Source organism: Mus pahari, chromosome 10, assembly GCF_900095145.1.
Source record: "Mus pahari chromosome 10, PAHARI_EIJ_v1.1, whole genome shotgun sequence".
Lineage (NCBI taxonomy): Eukaryota > Metazoa > Chordata > Mammalia > Rodentia > Muridae > Mus > Mus pahari.
In genome coordinates this window covers 80,788,454-80,802,535 of record NC_034599.1, presented here as the reverse complement: position 1 = coordinate 80,802,535, position 14,082 = coordinate 80,788,454, and the positions used below count along the sequence as shown (strand labels likewise).

At 41.1% G+C, this 14,082-nt stretch overlaps 1 protein-coding gene across 2 annotated transcripts in view; it reads left to right on the top strand.

The window, feature by feature from the left end:
* The window catches only part of Me1 (malic enzyme 1), a 114,293-nt gene that overhangs the window by 64,906 nt on the left and 35,305 nt on the right, over window positions 1-14,082 (top strand). For both annotated transcript variants that reach the window (XM_021206292.2, XM_021206290.2), the window contains exon 7: window positions 8,799-8,908. In XM_021206292.2, the coding sequence (XP_021061951.1) occupies window positions 8,799-8,908 (110 nt within the window). The remainder of the gene's footprint in view (window positions 1-8,798; window positions 8,909-14,082) is intronic.

Sequence of the window (14,082 nt, the reverse complement as noted above, 5' to 3'; positions counted from 1 at the left end):
AGGCGCAGAGAAGTAGGGGCAGATGGAGGCAGAGAGGGGCAGAGAGGGGTAGAGGGAGGCAGAGAGGGGCAGAGAGGGGCAGAGGGGGGCAGAGGGGGGCAGAGAGGGGCAGAGAGAGGCAGAGGGAGGCAGAGGGAGGCAGAGGGAGGCAGAGAGGGGCAGAGAGGGACAAAGAGGGGCAGAGGCAGGTAGATTTCTGAGTTTAAGGCTACCCTGATCAAGGAGAGGCCCTTGGCCTTACAAAGATCATATGCCCCAGTACAGGGGAAAACCAGGACCAGGAAGCAGGAGTGGGTGGGGTGGGGAGGGTATAGGGGACTTTTGGGATAGCATTTGAAATGTAAATGAAGAAAATATTTAATAAAAATGAAAAAAAAAGGCTACCCTGATCTACAGAGTAAGTTCTAGGACAGCCAGGGCTACACAGAGAAACCCTGTTCAAAAGCAAGCAAACAAACAAGAAAAACAAACAACAACAAAAACCAAAAGACAAAAAGGGAAAAATAGAAAAAAAAAAAAAACCCAAACAAACCAAGAGAGAGAGAGAGACAGACAGACAGAGAGACATTGATGGTAACTGCTGTGAAAGATCAAGTGTGGGTTGACTTCAGCCAGCATTGAACATTTGGAGGAAAAAACTGCGCAGGGAGGGCTTCAAACCATGATATATGTATGTGGCAGATTTCAGACAGCACAGTAGGGATTTCTTGACCAAAGAGAGGCTCCTTAGATGAGTCCCATGCTGGGTAGGAACGGTGCTGGCCCCATTCCCAGTGCTGGGCCTAGCAACTGCCTGGAGGCTCCTCAGGAAGACGGCTGGGCTGGAATGCAGCCACGGATCTTACGTGCATCAGGACATGAGAAGTGGGGGTGGGAGGACCAATTCAGGGTCGTTCTAGCTATGTAATGAGGTTGAGATCACCCTAAGCCACATGACACCACATCTCAAGAACAAAACAAATACAAGAAAACGCCTTATAGCCGGAGATGAGGTTCTGCTATACTCCATGGTAAGGTCTTTGATGAAGGGCATTCTGAGGCTGCCCAGCATCTTAGTGCCATTCACAGATACCAGATGCCAATTATATCCAACAGATTTCCAGAAAAGTGAAGGCAGAGAACACAGATGCTAGGATGCGAAAGCCAATTTTACACAGTGCTTTTGGGAGGATACATCCATGAGTCACTGTAGGGTTACAGTGAAGTTACTAGCGCACTTTGTACTCAGGGGAACCCCTCCTTAAGAAGACATGAGCAGACATTTCACAGCAGCATTGTTTATAGAATGAAAAGCTGACAATAGTTTAAATTGACGTGAACAGGCGACTGGACTGAAAAGTTGTCGCACATTGCAGTATGTAATATTATAGCACAGAGCTAGTGCTTCATGCAGCCACTTGGGTACACCACAGAAAGACATCTCAAGTGCTCATCTTAAGTTATTAATAGCACCATAAAATTGGATGTCATTCAATAGCCATCTTCTCTGTGCAAATTACCCACATATATAAAGCTTAAAAGTGATGCTATGCTGTTTGGGGGTATAGAATAGCATTTCAAAAGAATGCTACGTCTTTTTATCCTTTTTTTTTTTAAATAGGTTTTTTTTATTTACCTTTGTGTTATGGGTCTTTTGAGTGCATGTATGTACATATGTACCACACAAGCTCTGGGTGATAAATAAGACACAAGTGATAATCTTGGCCTTGCTTGTCCCAACATTTTCACCTGTAGATCAATGATAGCATATTCCTCAAGGCTAGGTCATGAGCTTTACCTACATCTGGCTGTCTAGCCCTGAGACAGCTCTGAAATCATACATTCTAACTGAGCATGACAGTTTATTTTGCTCCTGTATCTCATCTACTTCTCTCACTCACTATTGTCTGTTTTGTCTTCTGAACATTTCTCAGACCCATCTGTTTCTCTCTGTCTGTACTCTCATTTCTAGATGGAGAGTTGGGATCTAGTATCCACCTCCCGAGGAAACCCCCTGCCTCTCTTCAGTACACCCAAACCCTGATTACAATGTCCTAGTGTTGGTGCTAATTGATCACAGCATATTGCTACACCGTTTACTCCCTTGGGATAAAGTATGAACTTCTTTAACACAGACTAAAGGCACAGCATGATCCAATCCTATTTACCTTCTATTCTTAATTCTTGCTTTGTTTCCTTCCAGATTGTGTGTTTTTAGTCATTGTTAATTTACTTCACTTTCTAGAATGGGCCATAGATGTAGTTAATTCCAGCATTAAACATGTTTCCCCTGCCTCCAGAATTCTCCCTGCTATTAGAACTCTCCCCCTGGCTCAGGCTTCAGCAGCCTTTTGAGGGCCTTTTTGATGCACTTGTCCTGCCCTGCGCTTCGGTGACCTGCATTTCCACAGAGATGGCACACACACAGGCCACACTGAAATTCTCTGTCACTATGTGCTCTAAGAGGTGTGTGTGTGGGGGGGAGGAGCATGTAGCAGCTGCTTAGAGGACATTTGAAAGAAAGAAAGACATTGTTGAAGGAATGGTAAGACAGTGACAGGACTATCTGTGTGTGAAACAATACAGAGAGCTGCAACTAGAGGCATTTCCTGGTGAGTGTGTAAGAAGTGAGTGGGGCTCTTCTTACATACTAGGGTGCATGGGATGTGAAGATGCATGGCCGGAGAGAACTCAGATCACCCACGCTAGCATTCAAGACTACTCAGTCTGAAACTGAACGCTATTACGTTTTATTTATTTACTTTTTTGTATTGAGGAAGGGTGCACTTGTGACGCAGTACATGTGTGGAGGTCAGAGGATAACTTGCAAGTATCCCTTTCCTCCCAGGTGCTGGGATTGAATTCAGGTCGTCAGGCTCGGTGGGGAGTGCCTTTCTCTGCTGAGCCACTCCAGACCTGTTGTAATGTGAAATCTACCGTTCATCTTCTGAACTTCTTCAAAGTGGTGTTATTAGCATCTGCTAGTTCAGACTCTGGGACCTTCACCTCCCATTTATTCTTTGTTCACTTCTAACTTGAGTCTTCCCCAGGGCCACACTTAAGTCTCCCTTGCTTGATGACTGTTTTCCCTAAAGCCTTTACTGGGTTCTCTGTGTGCTGTTGAGTTTGACTTAACTTGAATCTTTAAGCCCAGGACCCATGCCTGCTACCTAAGGAAGTGCTTAGCTCCCCTACACCGAGCTATTCTCGGCCTCACTGATGGCTCACTAAACCTCTCTTAAGGTTTGTTCTGCTCATGTGCTCTGTCCATCTAACAAGTCTATTTCCCAGTCAGCATTTTAAGGGCAAAATTTATATTTCTGTTTGCTGCTACATTTATAAGGTACCTTCCTTAATATATTATCGAAATGAGTCATTTGGAATAAATCCCCCCCCCCCAGGAATTAATCTGATATGAAGTACCATAGCTCTTGGACACTGTGTAGTGCCATACACATAGCACATCCTACAACATGATTTTACCCTGTCTTTCAGGAAGAGCATGTATGATCAAGTCAGTTACATGAACCCGTTTTAAGATCAAAGAAAGACTACTGTTTTCATCAATATTTGTCCACATATGCCTGGTTCTGAGATGCCTGGTGTGTTGAATGCATACAGATGCCATCTTGCTGGTTTCGTGATAAAGTTCTGGATGTAGCTCAGTGACAGTGTGCTGGCCCAGCACATGAGTTCCCATGGCCTGCTGTCAGCCCAGACCTAACCACACTGAGCAGTGTGAGCTCACCAAATGCTCGGTCTTTAGTCATAAGGAACTGTAGTTTCTACATCTGTAAAATGTAATGTCAGTGCCTTCCTTGCTGAATTGCTGAGAGAATTAAATTAGATAATCCCTCTGAAATGTGGACCATACCATCTGGTGCTTAGTCAGTTCTGGCCACAGCGATTAGTCACTGAAGTAAGGTGGTTTCCAGACTACAAGCTCCAGAAGTTTTACATGGCAGTGTTGGGGTATTTTTTTTTTTTTTTTTTTAGTTTTTCAAACTATATATACCTGCTATTTTATGCCAAATTTTGATTATAAAATAGTAGGTTTTTCACAGTTATGTAGAGATAAACTGGCTAATTCCTAAGCGTTCCATTGCTCCTGGTTTCTTAGCATCTAGCAACTTGAAGATAGAACAAAGCATCCCTTCTGAGACGTTCTCTTTCTTACATAGTGTAGGATACACATTGCAAGATGAATCCCAAAAGCCTCGTTCTAAATCTCTAGGAGCGGTCAGAGCTAACTACCAGGTAGGAAACATGACAAAATTAAAATGAGTGTGTGGCATCTTCCTGAGGATGAGTCTAAAACAGGCGCATGAAAATGATAAGGTGCCCTGTGTACCGATTTACTATCTAGGACTCTCCCCAGATGGCACTGTGGAAATCCTGTAGATTTATAGCTTCACTACACCATGTCCTGAACACAAAGGCAAACCACACTGGAGGGACTCCATTTCAACCACAGAGAAACTGTAACAAGCCCCAAACCACCAGACTGAGTAAATAGTAGATCCTGGAATAGAGTTGAGAAGGCTCTGATGCCTCCTCACAGACCACAGGCTGCTGCTTCTGAACATAATGACAGAGCATCTGCCTCCGTTATTCCCCGGAATGTGACACACCAGAGCATTGTCCAGCGACATGCAGTTTTTGGTTGCTGAAGGAAGGCTCCTTAGAAACAAGAAAGTTGGAAAGTAGCCATCCCGGTCGTCGGGTGGCTGTGCCCGATGCCTGTGTTTGGGGCACTGAGTTGCTACCACAAAGTTTACTTCTCTGCTGACATTTTCAAAAGTGACAGTGTATAATTATGGAGATTCTTCTTTTCAGTTCTTTATAACATTTTTGTAATTTCATAGAGGGCTTCCTTGGGATATGAAAAATGAGAAACTTAGAAGTGCAGCTGAATCGGTCATGATTTGTCTCCACTCCCCCAGTTTCCTCTCAACCCCTTCTTCCTCTGTGCCCTCAGTAGATTCTACAGCACCAAACAACCGCTCTGGAATCTGAGTTTGAAGATCTAATCAGTCAGCTTCACTTTGTCAGTATTATGTCATCTGACAAAATTTGCTTGTATTTATATGTATTTCTCCATTTATTAACTGCTAAAGAGCTTTTATTATTTGGATTATTTTCTTTGTGAAGAACAACCTTTGAAGTTCCTTTAGTAGCGTCACCTAAACTGTCTTGTTTTAGCCTTATTCCTGAAGAGTAGTTTTCAGACTTCTCTTAGACTTGGAGGACATTATCTCACATTTAATAGATTCTTTTGCTACCATTAAATATTTTTGAAACTCTTGAATATAGAGTACTTATTGTTAGTCATTGCTCTAAACACACTTATCATTTCAGACAACCCACATAACAAATCTGTGAGAGATGTGGACAATATTCTTATCTTTCTTGGTGGGAAAACACAGGCACAGAAAAGTTGAAGATACATAGTATATTCATCTGCATAGATGCCAAGATTTCAGTGTGGGAGCTTTGACTCCATAGGCTGTGGTCCAGAACCATTGTAATAGCCAGATTATAGAAAGTACAAAGGTGTAATCATTCATATTCAATATTAAAGTTATTTGAGAGCAGTACTGGTGAAAGCAAGGATACTTTTTTTATGGATACACATATTAGCAGACTAATCATTACTATCTAGTTGTCATGTTTATGCCTTATACTTATATATGTCCATATCTATAAGATGAAAATCATGGTGGTAGTCCATTGTATGGTTGTGAAAACTAATTGTATGCGTTATGTCATACGAAGTGGCAAAACACATTTGCGGTTGTTAGCAGTAGTGTAGCGAAACAGAAAAACAAGAGCCAACTCTCCTCTGTATCACATGGTGTATGATGATGGAGAACCAAGTAAATGGTACTAATATAGCTGGGCAAGTAATGTAGAAAATAGATGCTTTCATCATTAAAACTGTATGGTCTAAACCCATGATGCTGTTAGAAGAAAGTTTGGATTATAAATTAATGCACATGCAAAGGCTATCATAGGCATGTTATCCAAAGGTGAGTCTATATGTAAAAACTTCAAGTAATCTTATTAAAACCCTGAAATTTCTGTGGTAAGATCAACAGAAACACTATTCTAGTTTCATTTTTGTTGCTGTGACAAAAAACAAAACAAAACAAAAAAAACAAAAAACAAAAAACAAAAAAACAAAAAAACTCTTTACCAAAATCGGCTTGGGAGAGGAAAGGGTTTATTTGGCTCCCAGTTCCAGGTCATGGTCCATTATTGAGAGAAGTCAAGACAGGATTCAAGGCAGGCCTACTTGCTATTCCACACAACGTTATCTCTGACCAAGGAACTTATTTCACAGCCAGAGAAATACAAAAGGAACCATTGAGGATGCTGGCTGCTGGCTCACAAAGCAGCTTATACCGAGCTAGCTTTTGTATACAGTTCACATCGACTGCCTAGAGCTTCTGCTGCCCACAGTGAGCTGGGCTGTCCTACATCATTTAAACAGTCAAGATGGTCCCCCGCAGACATGCTCCCAGGCCACTAATACAAGCATTTCCTCTATTGAGACTCTTCTCTCAGATGGTCTTAGACTGTGTCAGGTTGACAGTTAAAGCTGTTCAGGACAAACACTATCTAAGGGATCAGTGGCACAGTATAGAAGATTAGGAAAGCCATTTGCAGAGTCTATGATAGAAGGTACTGTCCTGAAAATATAAAGACTTTCTATTAAAATAATAAATGAAAGGAAAACAACAAAAATGAATCAAAGAACATACTATTTTCCAAAAAGAATTAAAAATGACCAGGATATAGAGAGATTCAAAGAAACAGAAAACAATGTTAAGTTTCATTAGTAACTGAAAATGAGACAAAATCTTCCAGTCTCCTACTACAGCAGCCATTGAAGAACAACAGCCAGATCTTTGTGACATCCCTTGGCCAGGGTCCTAACAAGGCCACTGGTGACCAAGACTCTGTCTAGGCTACAGCCACTGTACTGGGCAGCTCAGCAAACATATGGATCAGTGTGGGATGGGAGAACTACTTCAGCTCTCACCCATTTATCAGTACACGGGGGAGGAGATACATCCTCCCAGGAGGAATCAAGAGGAGCCCATTGGTATCCTGGCTGCCGTGAGGAAAATCAATCTCAGAAAGTACCGAATCCTTCCCTCTTGTTTATAACAAAAACCTTATAGAGAAACAAAGGGAGGAAAAGTTGATTTAATCTCAATTTCACCTATGAAATGTTATTGTAATTTCAAACAGTAGATAATTAAGGACAAATACGTGATAATTGTATATGAGTAAATAGACTTAGATCTTTGTTAGTTATGGTGGTAGGACGAGGTGGATAGCCGGAGAGAGCGCTGACAGACTTTATCTCCATTGTGATGTTGGAGAGTGGGGTCTGCAGCTGTCCTCATGGCTGAAGGAAGTAGAAATGAGGACAGAGTTTAGTACTCTGTAGTGACAACTTTGACACCGTGAGGATGAAAGAAGTCATAGCTTTGGTTTTGTTCCCATCTGAGGAGGTTTTAAAATCACTGAGTTCCAAGAATTGGAACTTGCAGACAGGAGCGAGCCACTGAGGAGGCATTAAAGCTACTACATAGAGACATAAATCTGATAGAGTAAGGTCCAGAGAATAGACTAAGAAAGGAAAGCTTTTTCTCTCTTTAATGAAATGAAAAGCCTGCTAAGGGATTGAACACCTGTAGTCAAGGAGAGCATCAGGTTGTTGAAGCTGTTTTCTCTGAAAGCTTGTATAGAACTAAACCCTAACGTGAAGCTCTGAATAGAGGGGCCTTTTGAGGGTGAGCCATCATGATGGGGATTAGTGCCCATATGAAGGCTAAAGGGAAGGTGTGGGCTTGGTGCCTCTGCCATGTAAGCGCACAGCAAGAAGATGCTGCCTGTTGGGAGATGGTCCTCTCCAGACAGTATCTACAGTCAACTTGCCCTTGAACCCAAGCCTCCAGAACTGAGCTATAGATTGCTCTGTTTCTATGTGACCCTGGGCAAGACATTCTTCTTTAACAGTATAGCATGACTAAGAATAAGACTTTTGGGTTTGTGTTAAAGTCCACACAAACATGGAAACAAATAGGAAATCTGTGATGCTGGCCAGACCATATAGCTGAACTTATCTGCTGTCTGGGTAGAGCATGGGAGTATTCAGAGTCAGAAACAACAAATGGAGCAGGGAGTTCAGAGAGTTATCCCATAAACAGTTAGGTAACTGCCCTTGTTGTGCATGGATGGAGCGGACCGGCTGAGTTAGGAGAATGAAAAGGGTAGGCCTTACATACTCTGCATTACAGACTGTTAGTGAGCTTGACATTTTCCCAACGGGGTTTTGCTTTCTACCTTCCATTTGTTTTGCTTCTACTTTGCCTTGACTTATAAACCCTGCATCTCAGCTTTCAAAGTAGTAGACAATTAAAGCTTCATTAGTTTGTCAGTTGGCTTCTAAGTGTAGCTGGAAGCACTGTTTTCTGAATAACTAATCCTTTGTTTATACATAGCTTTTATATTACATTTTGCATACCTTTCATTTAACTCAAAGATTTTGTTTCTACTGAGTTTTAAATTCCTTGAGGATATGGTCTGAGTTTTTGTCATTTGGCATTATTCCATAGTACCAACCCAGTCCCTTTTTTGTGGTAAGCATGCTGTCAGTCCTTGCTGATAATGTGTTAAACATTTATGCTAAGCATCTAGATAGGACTATAAAAAGAAATTAGCATGTCTTTTCTGTGACCTAGTTTTAAATGTCTACTTAAAATGTTATTTAATTAGTGTCTAAACTGCATGTTTTTATCTCATAGATACGGCATGAATTGCCTTATTCAGTTTGAAGATTTTGCCAATCTGAATGCATTTCGTCTCCTGAACAAGTATCGAAACAAGTATTGCACATTTAACGATGATATTCAAGGTAATCACATTGTACTGTGTATGGCTCAAGAGTCACATGATACTCTCCAGTCAGACAAGAGAGAAATGCAATGACCTGTGTAAGCAAAGGCAGGAAGGGGTACAGGGAAGATGTCTAGAAAGATCATGTCATAGAGTGATTTAGACATGCAAACACACAGAAGCTTGGCATGCAGCTCTAGGTTTTGGAGGACCCTGTCCTACCCCTCCATATGCATCAGAAGAGGAGGAGAAAAGTTAAAGCCTGAATGTTCACCCCAGGTGACTATTATAAAATACACCGTAATACGAATAAACTGAAGGGCTGAGGCTGCAGGTGAGTAAGACGTTATCACAGTGATCCCAAAGGCTAAGGTTGTGGGAGAGGCATGAGAGGCAGGGAAGCGTTGAGCTGAGACAGTTACATGTTAGGGGTGTGACAGACTATAGACAATACAGCCTCTTTCAAATCAGAAACTTACATATTTTCACAGCTTTGGGACACCAGTAATTTTCAAAACTAATTTTCTGTTTTAAAAGTATTATAATCTCTGGGAAGCTGTTATGTAGATAGTAAGAAAATTTATGCTTTAAATACCATCTGTATTAAACAGATAATTTCTCACATTAAATATAAATTGTTAGTAATAAAATAATGAATTAAAGCTGAAATAAATAGCAACATTTTATTAATTTTTTTAGAATTTTTTAGAATTATATACCTATGTATATACATGCATATAAAGAGCACATATATAGACACAATAAAATTAACATATGAAAAATATCTGAAATTAGTTCACAGTTTTTTTATTCAAATCCTGTAGATATTAGGTTTCTGTTAAAAAACAGGATTATTTTGGATGATTTTAGCCACATTTCTCTTTCCCTTTCACATTTGAGAAAGCATCGTATAATGTCCAGGATGATACATGAGCTCCTAGAAATCTGATAAAATCTCCAGCTATTATGAGATAATAAAGAAGGAAAGCTGTGAGAACAGACCGCTTGTTGTTTAAGGGTATAAATGCATATACATCTTCGCCACCGTCTCTAAGCCTCCCTCCAGTGAGTGCTGTAGCTCTGGTTTTTGAGTCAGGGTCTCACTGTGTCCTGTTGGCTGAGATCACATGAGGACCAGGCTGGCAAATGAATAGTCTACTGCATTCCAGTTGATATTTCAGGCACATGCTTTGGCCGTGGACTTCAGTTAGCTGCTTGTGGTTTTCTATGCAAGTTCTGATTTTCCATCCCACTCTGTCCTTCCTCCTTCAACATCAGGCCTTCTATGAAAGCCTTAGGAACCTATTTTATTAGGATGTATTTTACCATTAGATAAAGGACAAACACAGGGAGGGAGTTACTAAGTTCTAGCAACTTGAGACCCAGATGGCTTCTGTGTCACTGCTGTGAGTGTTTTTCTGGTTGTCTTAATGTCTGCAGCACATAACCCTGTCCCTCGCGCTGGCCTGAACACTGTGCTGTTGCCCTGGCACTGACCTGCCGCTCTCTTCCCACTGTGTTGGCTGTTCATCTCTTCTCTCTGACTGGCACATGACAGCATTTTGGGTCTTTTCTTCTTGCTTTAGTACCTGTCCTCTTAGGTCATATTCCGTACTGTAACACTCAGCTTTCAGGTTTATTTCTGCATTCGAGACTTCTTTGAACTCCAGGACACCATATTCATCTGTTTATTAACAGCTCTTCTTAGATATCTTAGCGTTACCTCATTCTGAAACCATTTCAAAGCAAACCCATTTCCTCCCTAGCCCAACCTTCTCCCTGTGCTCTCTTCTCAGTGAACTCCAGCCCAGTGCCTCTCACCACTAAGTAACCCTGATGTCATTTCATAAAACTCGGTGTCTTCCATTGGTTTAGTTATGTGTTGCTGATGTTTTCTAAGAAGCCTATCCTTGTGCACTCTTGCTTCTTCATGGTGCATAGTTCCTGGATAGTCACTTTACAGGCGGCTAGGGATTTCTTAGAAGCAAGTATTTAGGGGATTTCAGAAGGAAATCCAGAATTTCCAGGTATTAAGTGTCCATGTGAGCTATAGAAAGGAAGTCTGGTTTTAATACGTGGCAGCCCTGACTCTAGGGAACCCTGTGTAATGAGAGTGGCTTTAATGTACACAGTGCAGGCTAATATCACAAGTCACCCATCAGTTCATTTTGAGGTAGTTTCTATAGCAGCCTCCAGTGACCCGTGGAATAAACCTGTTCCTCTCAAGGACCGGGGAAGTATATAAGCGGTGAACACTTGTCTAGAACATACAATGCCTGCAATTTATCTCCAGCATTTTAAAAATAACATAACAACAAACCTACATATCCTCCTCTACAGTATTTTTTACCTTTGCATTTTTGTGGTAATTGCAGAAATATGTATAAGAATGTTAAGTCTAGTATTATATGATAGAGAAGCATTATTCAGAATGAATGGGAACCAGAGTTAAGTTTAAGAAGGCTAAATCACCAAACCAGAAATTTGAGTGATAGTTTCTGTCTATCGGGATCATTAGTTAAGGTTAAGGCCTGGATATATAGGAAGTGAAGCCTACAAATCAAGTTGAGGTCCAGAGAAACGTGTTGTGAGGTGTACTGACGATGCTGGAGCGCCGCCAGGTTTGCCAGCGTGGAGGCAGTGAAATTGCTGGGTTTCCACCCTTGCTGCCTGTACACATAGTGCTTAACTATTTCCTCACAGGAATTTCACAAAACAACGCTACCCTCAGAAGGGAAAATACAGGTTTGAGAAGGCCTATGGGAAGCCCTCAAGCTTTGACCAGAGTGAGCGAACCATCCGCAGCATCTCTCCACACAGAGCTGTCCCTGTGACAGCGTTTCCCAACTTGTTTGTCTTATCTCTTGAACTCTATGTTTTCCCCTATTATGCCCATGGATGTTGTCAGTGAAAACAGTTATGTAACTATTTCAGCCCTGCAATGTATATAAGTGCTTTTGCATCCTGTCCTTGAAGGGACTTTCTCCTCTTCCTTCTTTTGAAACAGATGTGTTATTTAATGATACTATTTATGAAAAGTATCCTATTAAAGAATAGCATAGCTAACTATACCAGTAATATAAAATAATCTTAAGTGACCTTGGGCTTGCTTTAATGTCATTTTATGTTTTAGACTATCTCATTTGTCTAGAACATACAATGGAGTTCCCTGCTCTTCCGCCTTGCTCTTACTCTATGGAGGCTCTGCTCTGCTCTGTCTGCTGCCAGTCGCTTTCTCATAGTAGTCTTTGTGTTAAAAAGAAGTTGGCATGTGTGTGCTCCTCCATATCGAGTAAATAAATTCCACTTCATCTTTTTCACTGCAGCATTCTTCCCTGCCTCCCACTGTGCCTGATGCTTCTGGTCCATACCTCTGCTTGCTTGTTTGTTTTTAAATCTGTTTTTCTGTTGCTTTAGTGCAGCTTGTAGGGGGACTACACTAGTGTGCACTTTCTCCTTCCACAGGGAGCCATCCCTGCCTTCGTGTCTTGCACATGCTTTGGCGGGTCTGTGTCCTTCCACCGAGGCTGTGGGCATCTCGAACACTCTGCACTGCGTGAACGGGTGGTGCGTGCTCTAACCTACAGCCAGCCTGTGTAAATTCACCCACATCCTCAACACTTCTGTGACATCTGATCTTTTAATAGCACATGAGGATTTATTTCATTAAAAATTGATCTCATTAGTTATGTAAAGTCATTTTAGTTCTAATTTAACAATTAGTAGGTTTAACAAACTACTATGCCAGCGTATCAGTAGAGGTCTGATATTATTGCTGTTGTTTTGAGATAGGCTAGCCTTGAACTTTTGATCATCTAGCCATAAACTGAGATTATCATGCTCACAGTTGAGGTCATTCTTTGGCAAAAGATTAGAGAGATTTATAACCACAGCAGAAGCACAGCAAAATACTTAACTTCTGTAGATGCCAAAGACACATTATGTGCAAATTCATACTGGGATTGAGTAGCCCTTATCCACCATATTTGGTAGCAGAAGTATTTTGAATTTCATATTTTTCATGATTTTAGAATATGTAGTTATATATTTATACATGTGTATTATATCTATACATCTGTATTTACTATACACACTCACATTCACATACAAAGTGAGACATTTTGAGACTAGAATCTAACTCTAAACACAAAGTTCCTTTGTGTGCAGGGTGCATATAAATGTGGGTCACAGATGATGTCACACAGCATGTCAGACCTTGCATTCTCGCTGCTACTCATCCTATAAGATCAGGTGCAGGATGTCTGGTGTCATGTCAGGGCTCAAAAACCTCCGAGCTTGGAGGTTGGAGGGATGGCTCCACAGTACTAACATTTATTATTCTTCTGTAGGACCAGAGTTCAAATCCCAGCATCCATGCATCACCATCTTCTAGCCATTGTAGACACCTGCACTCAGATGCACACACATCCAAATGCACATTCATATAACTTAAAATATAGTTTCAAATTTTTGAGAGTCTGAGCAAACAATTATGTAATGTATTTTGCAAACACATTTTTATAAAAGTTTAATTTTTTGCAATTGCTTCTCTATAAAGAAATTTACAGTAGTCCCAGCCTGGGTAGGAGAATCATATTCACATTCAAGGTTTTGGTAGTGCTAAACTATTATTTTCTGATCTCATAAACTGATGTTATAAAGAGAACTGTGTCCACTATGTCACTAGGAATGCTATACACATATAATGACTAGATATCCAATACAGCGAGAAGCGACTCACTCTGCCTAATTTATGGTAATCATAAATTAAATCTGCAGTAAAGCATTTTGACTTTTAGTAGAGTGAGCTAGCACTGTCACTCAGCAAGGGCACATTGTAATTAGACAATAGCAAAATCTCTGTGTCTATCTCCAAGTGTCCAGTTCCATGAAAAAAAATAGAGTAACAAGTGATGCTAGTAATGTTCCAGAATTGACTCTTCAGCTATTTAAATCTTGTGACCCTGGAACAATCAGTAGACATCTTGGGATCGTATGATCTGAGAGTTGGAAGTGAGCTTACAGTTCCTTACATCTTAACATTTGGACCCATTTTCATCAAAAGAGGCCAGGCCACCTTGGTCTTGCAAACTCTATATGACCCAGCACAAGGCAAGGCCTGGGCCAAGTAGTGGGAGTGGGTGGGTAGGGGAGCAGAGGTGGGGGGAGGGTATAGGAAACTTTCGGGATAGC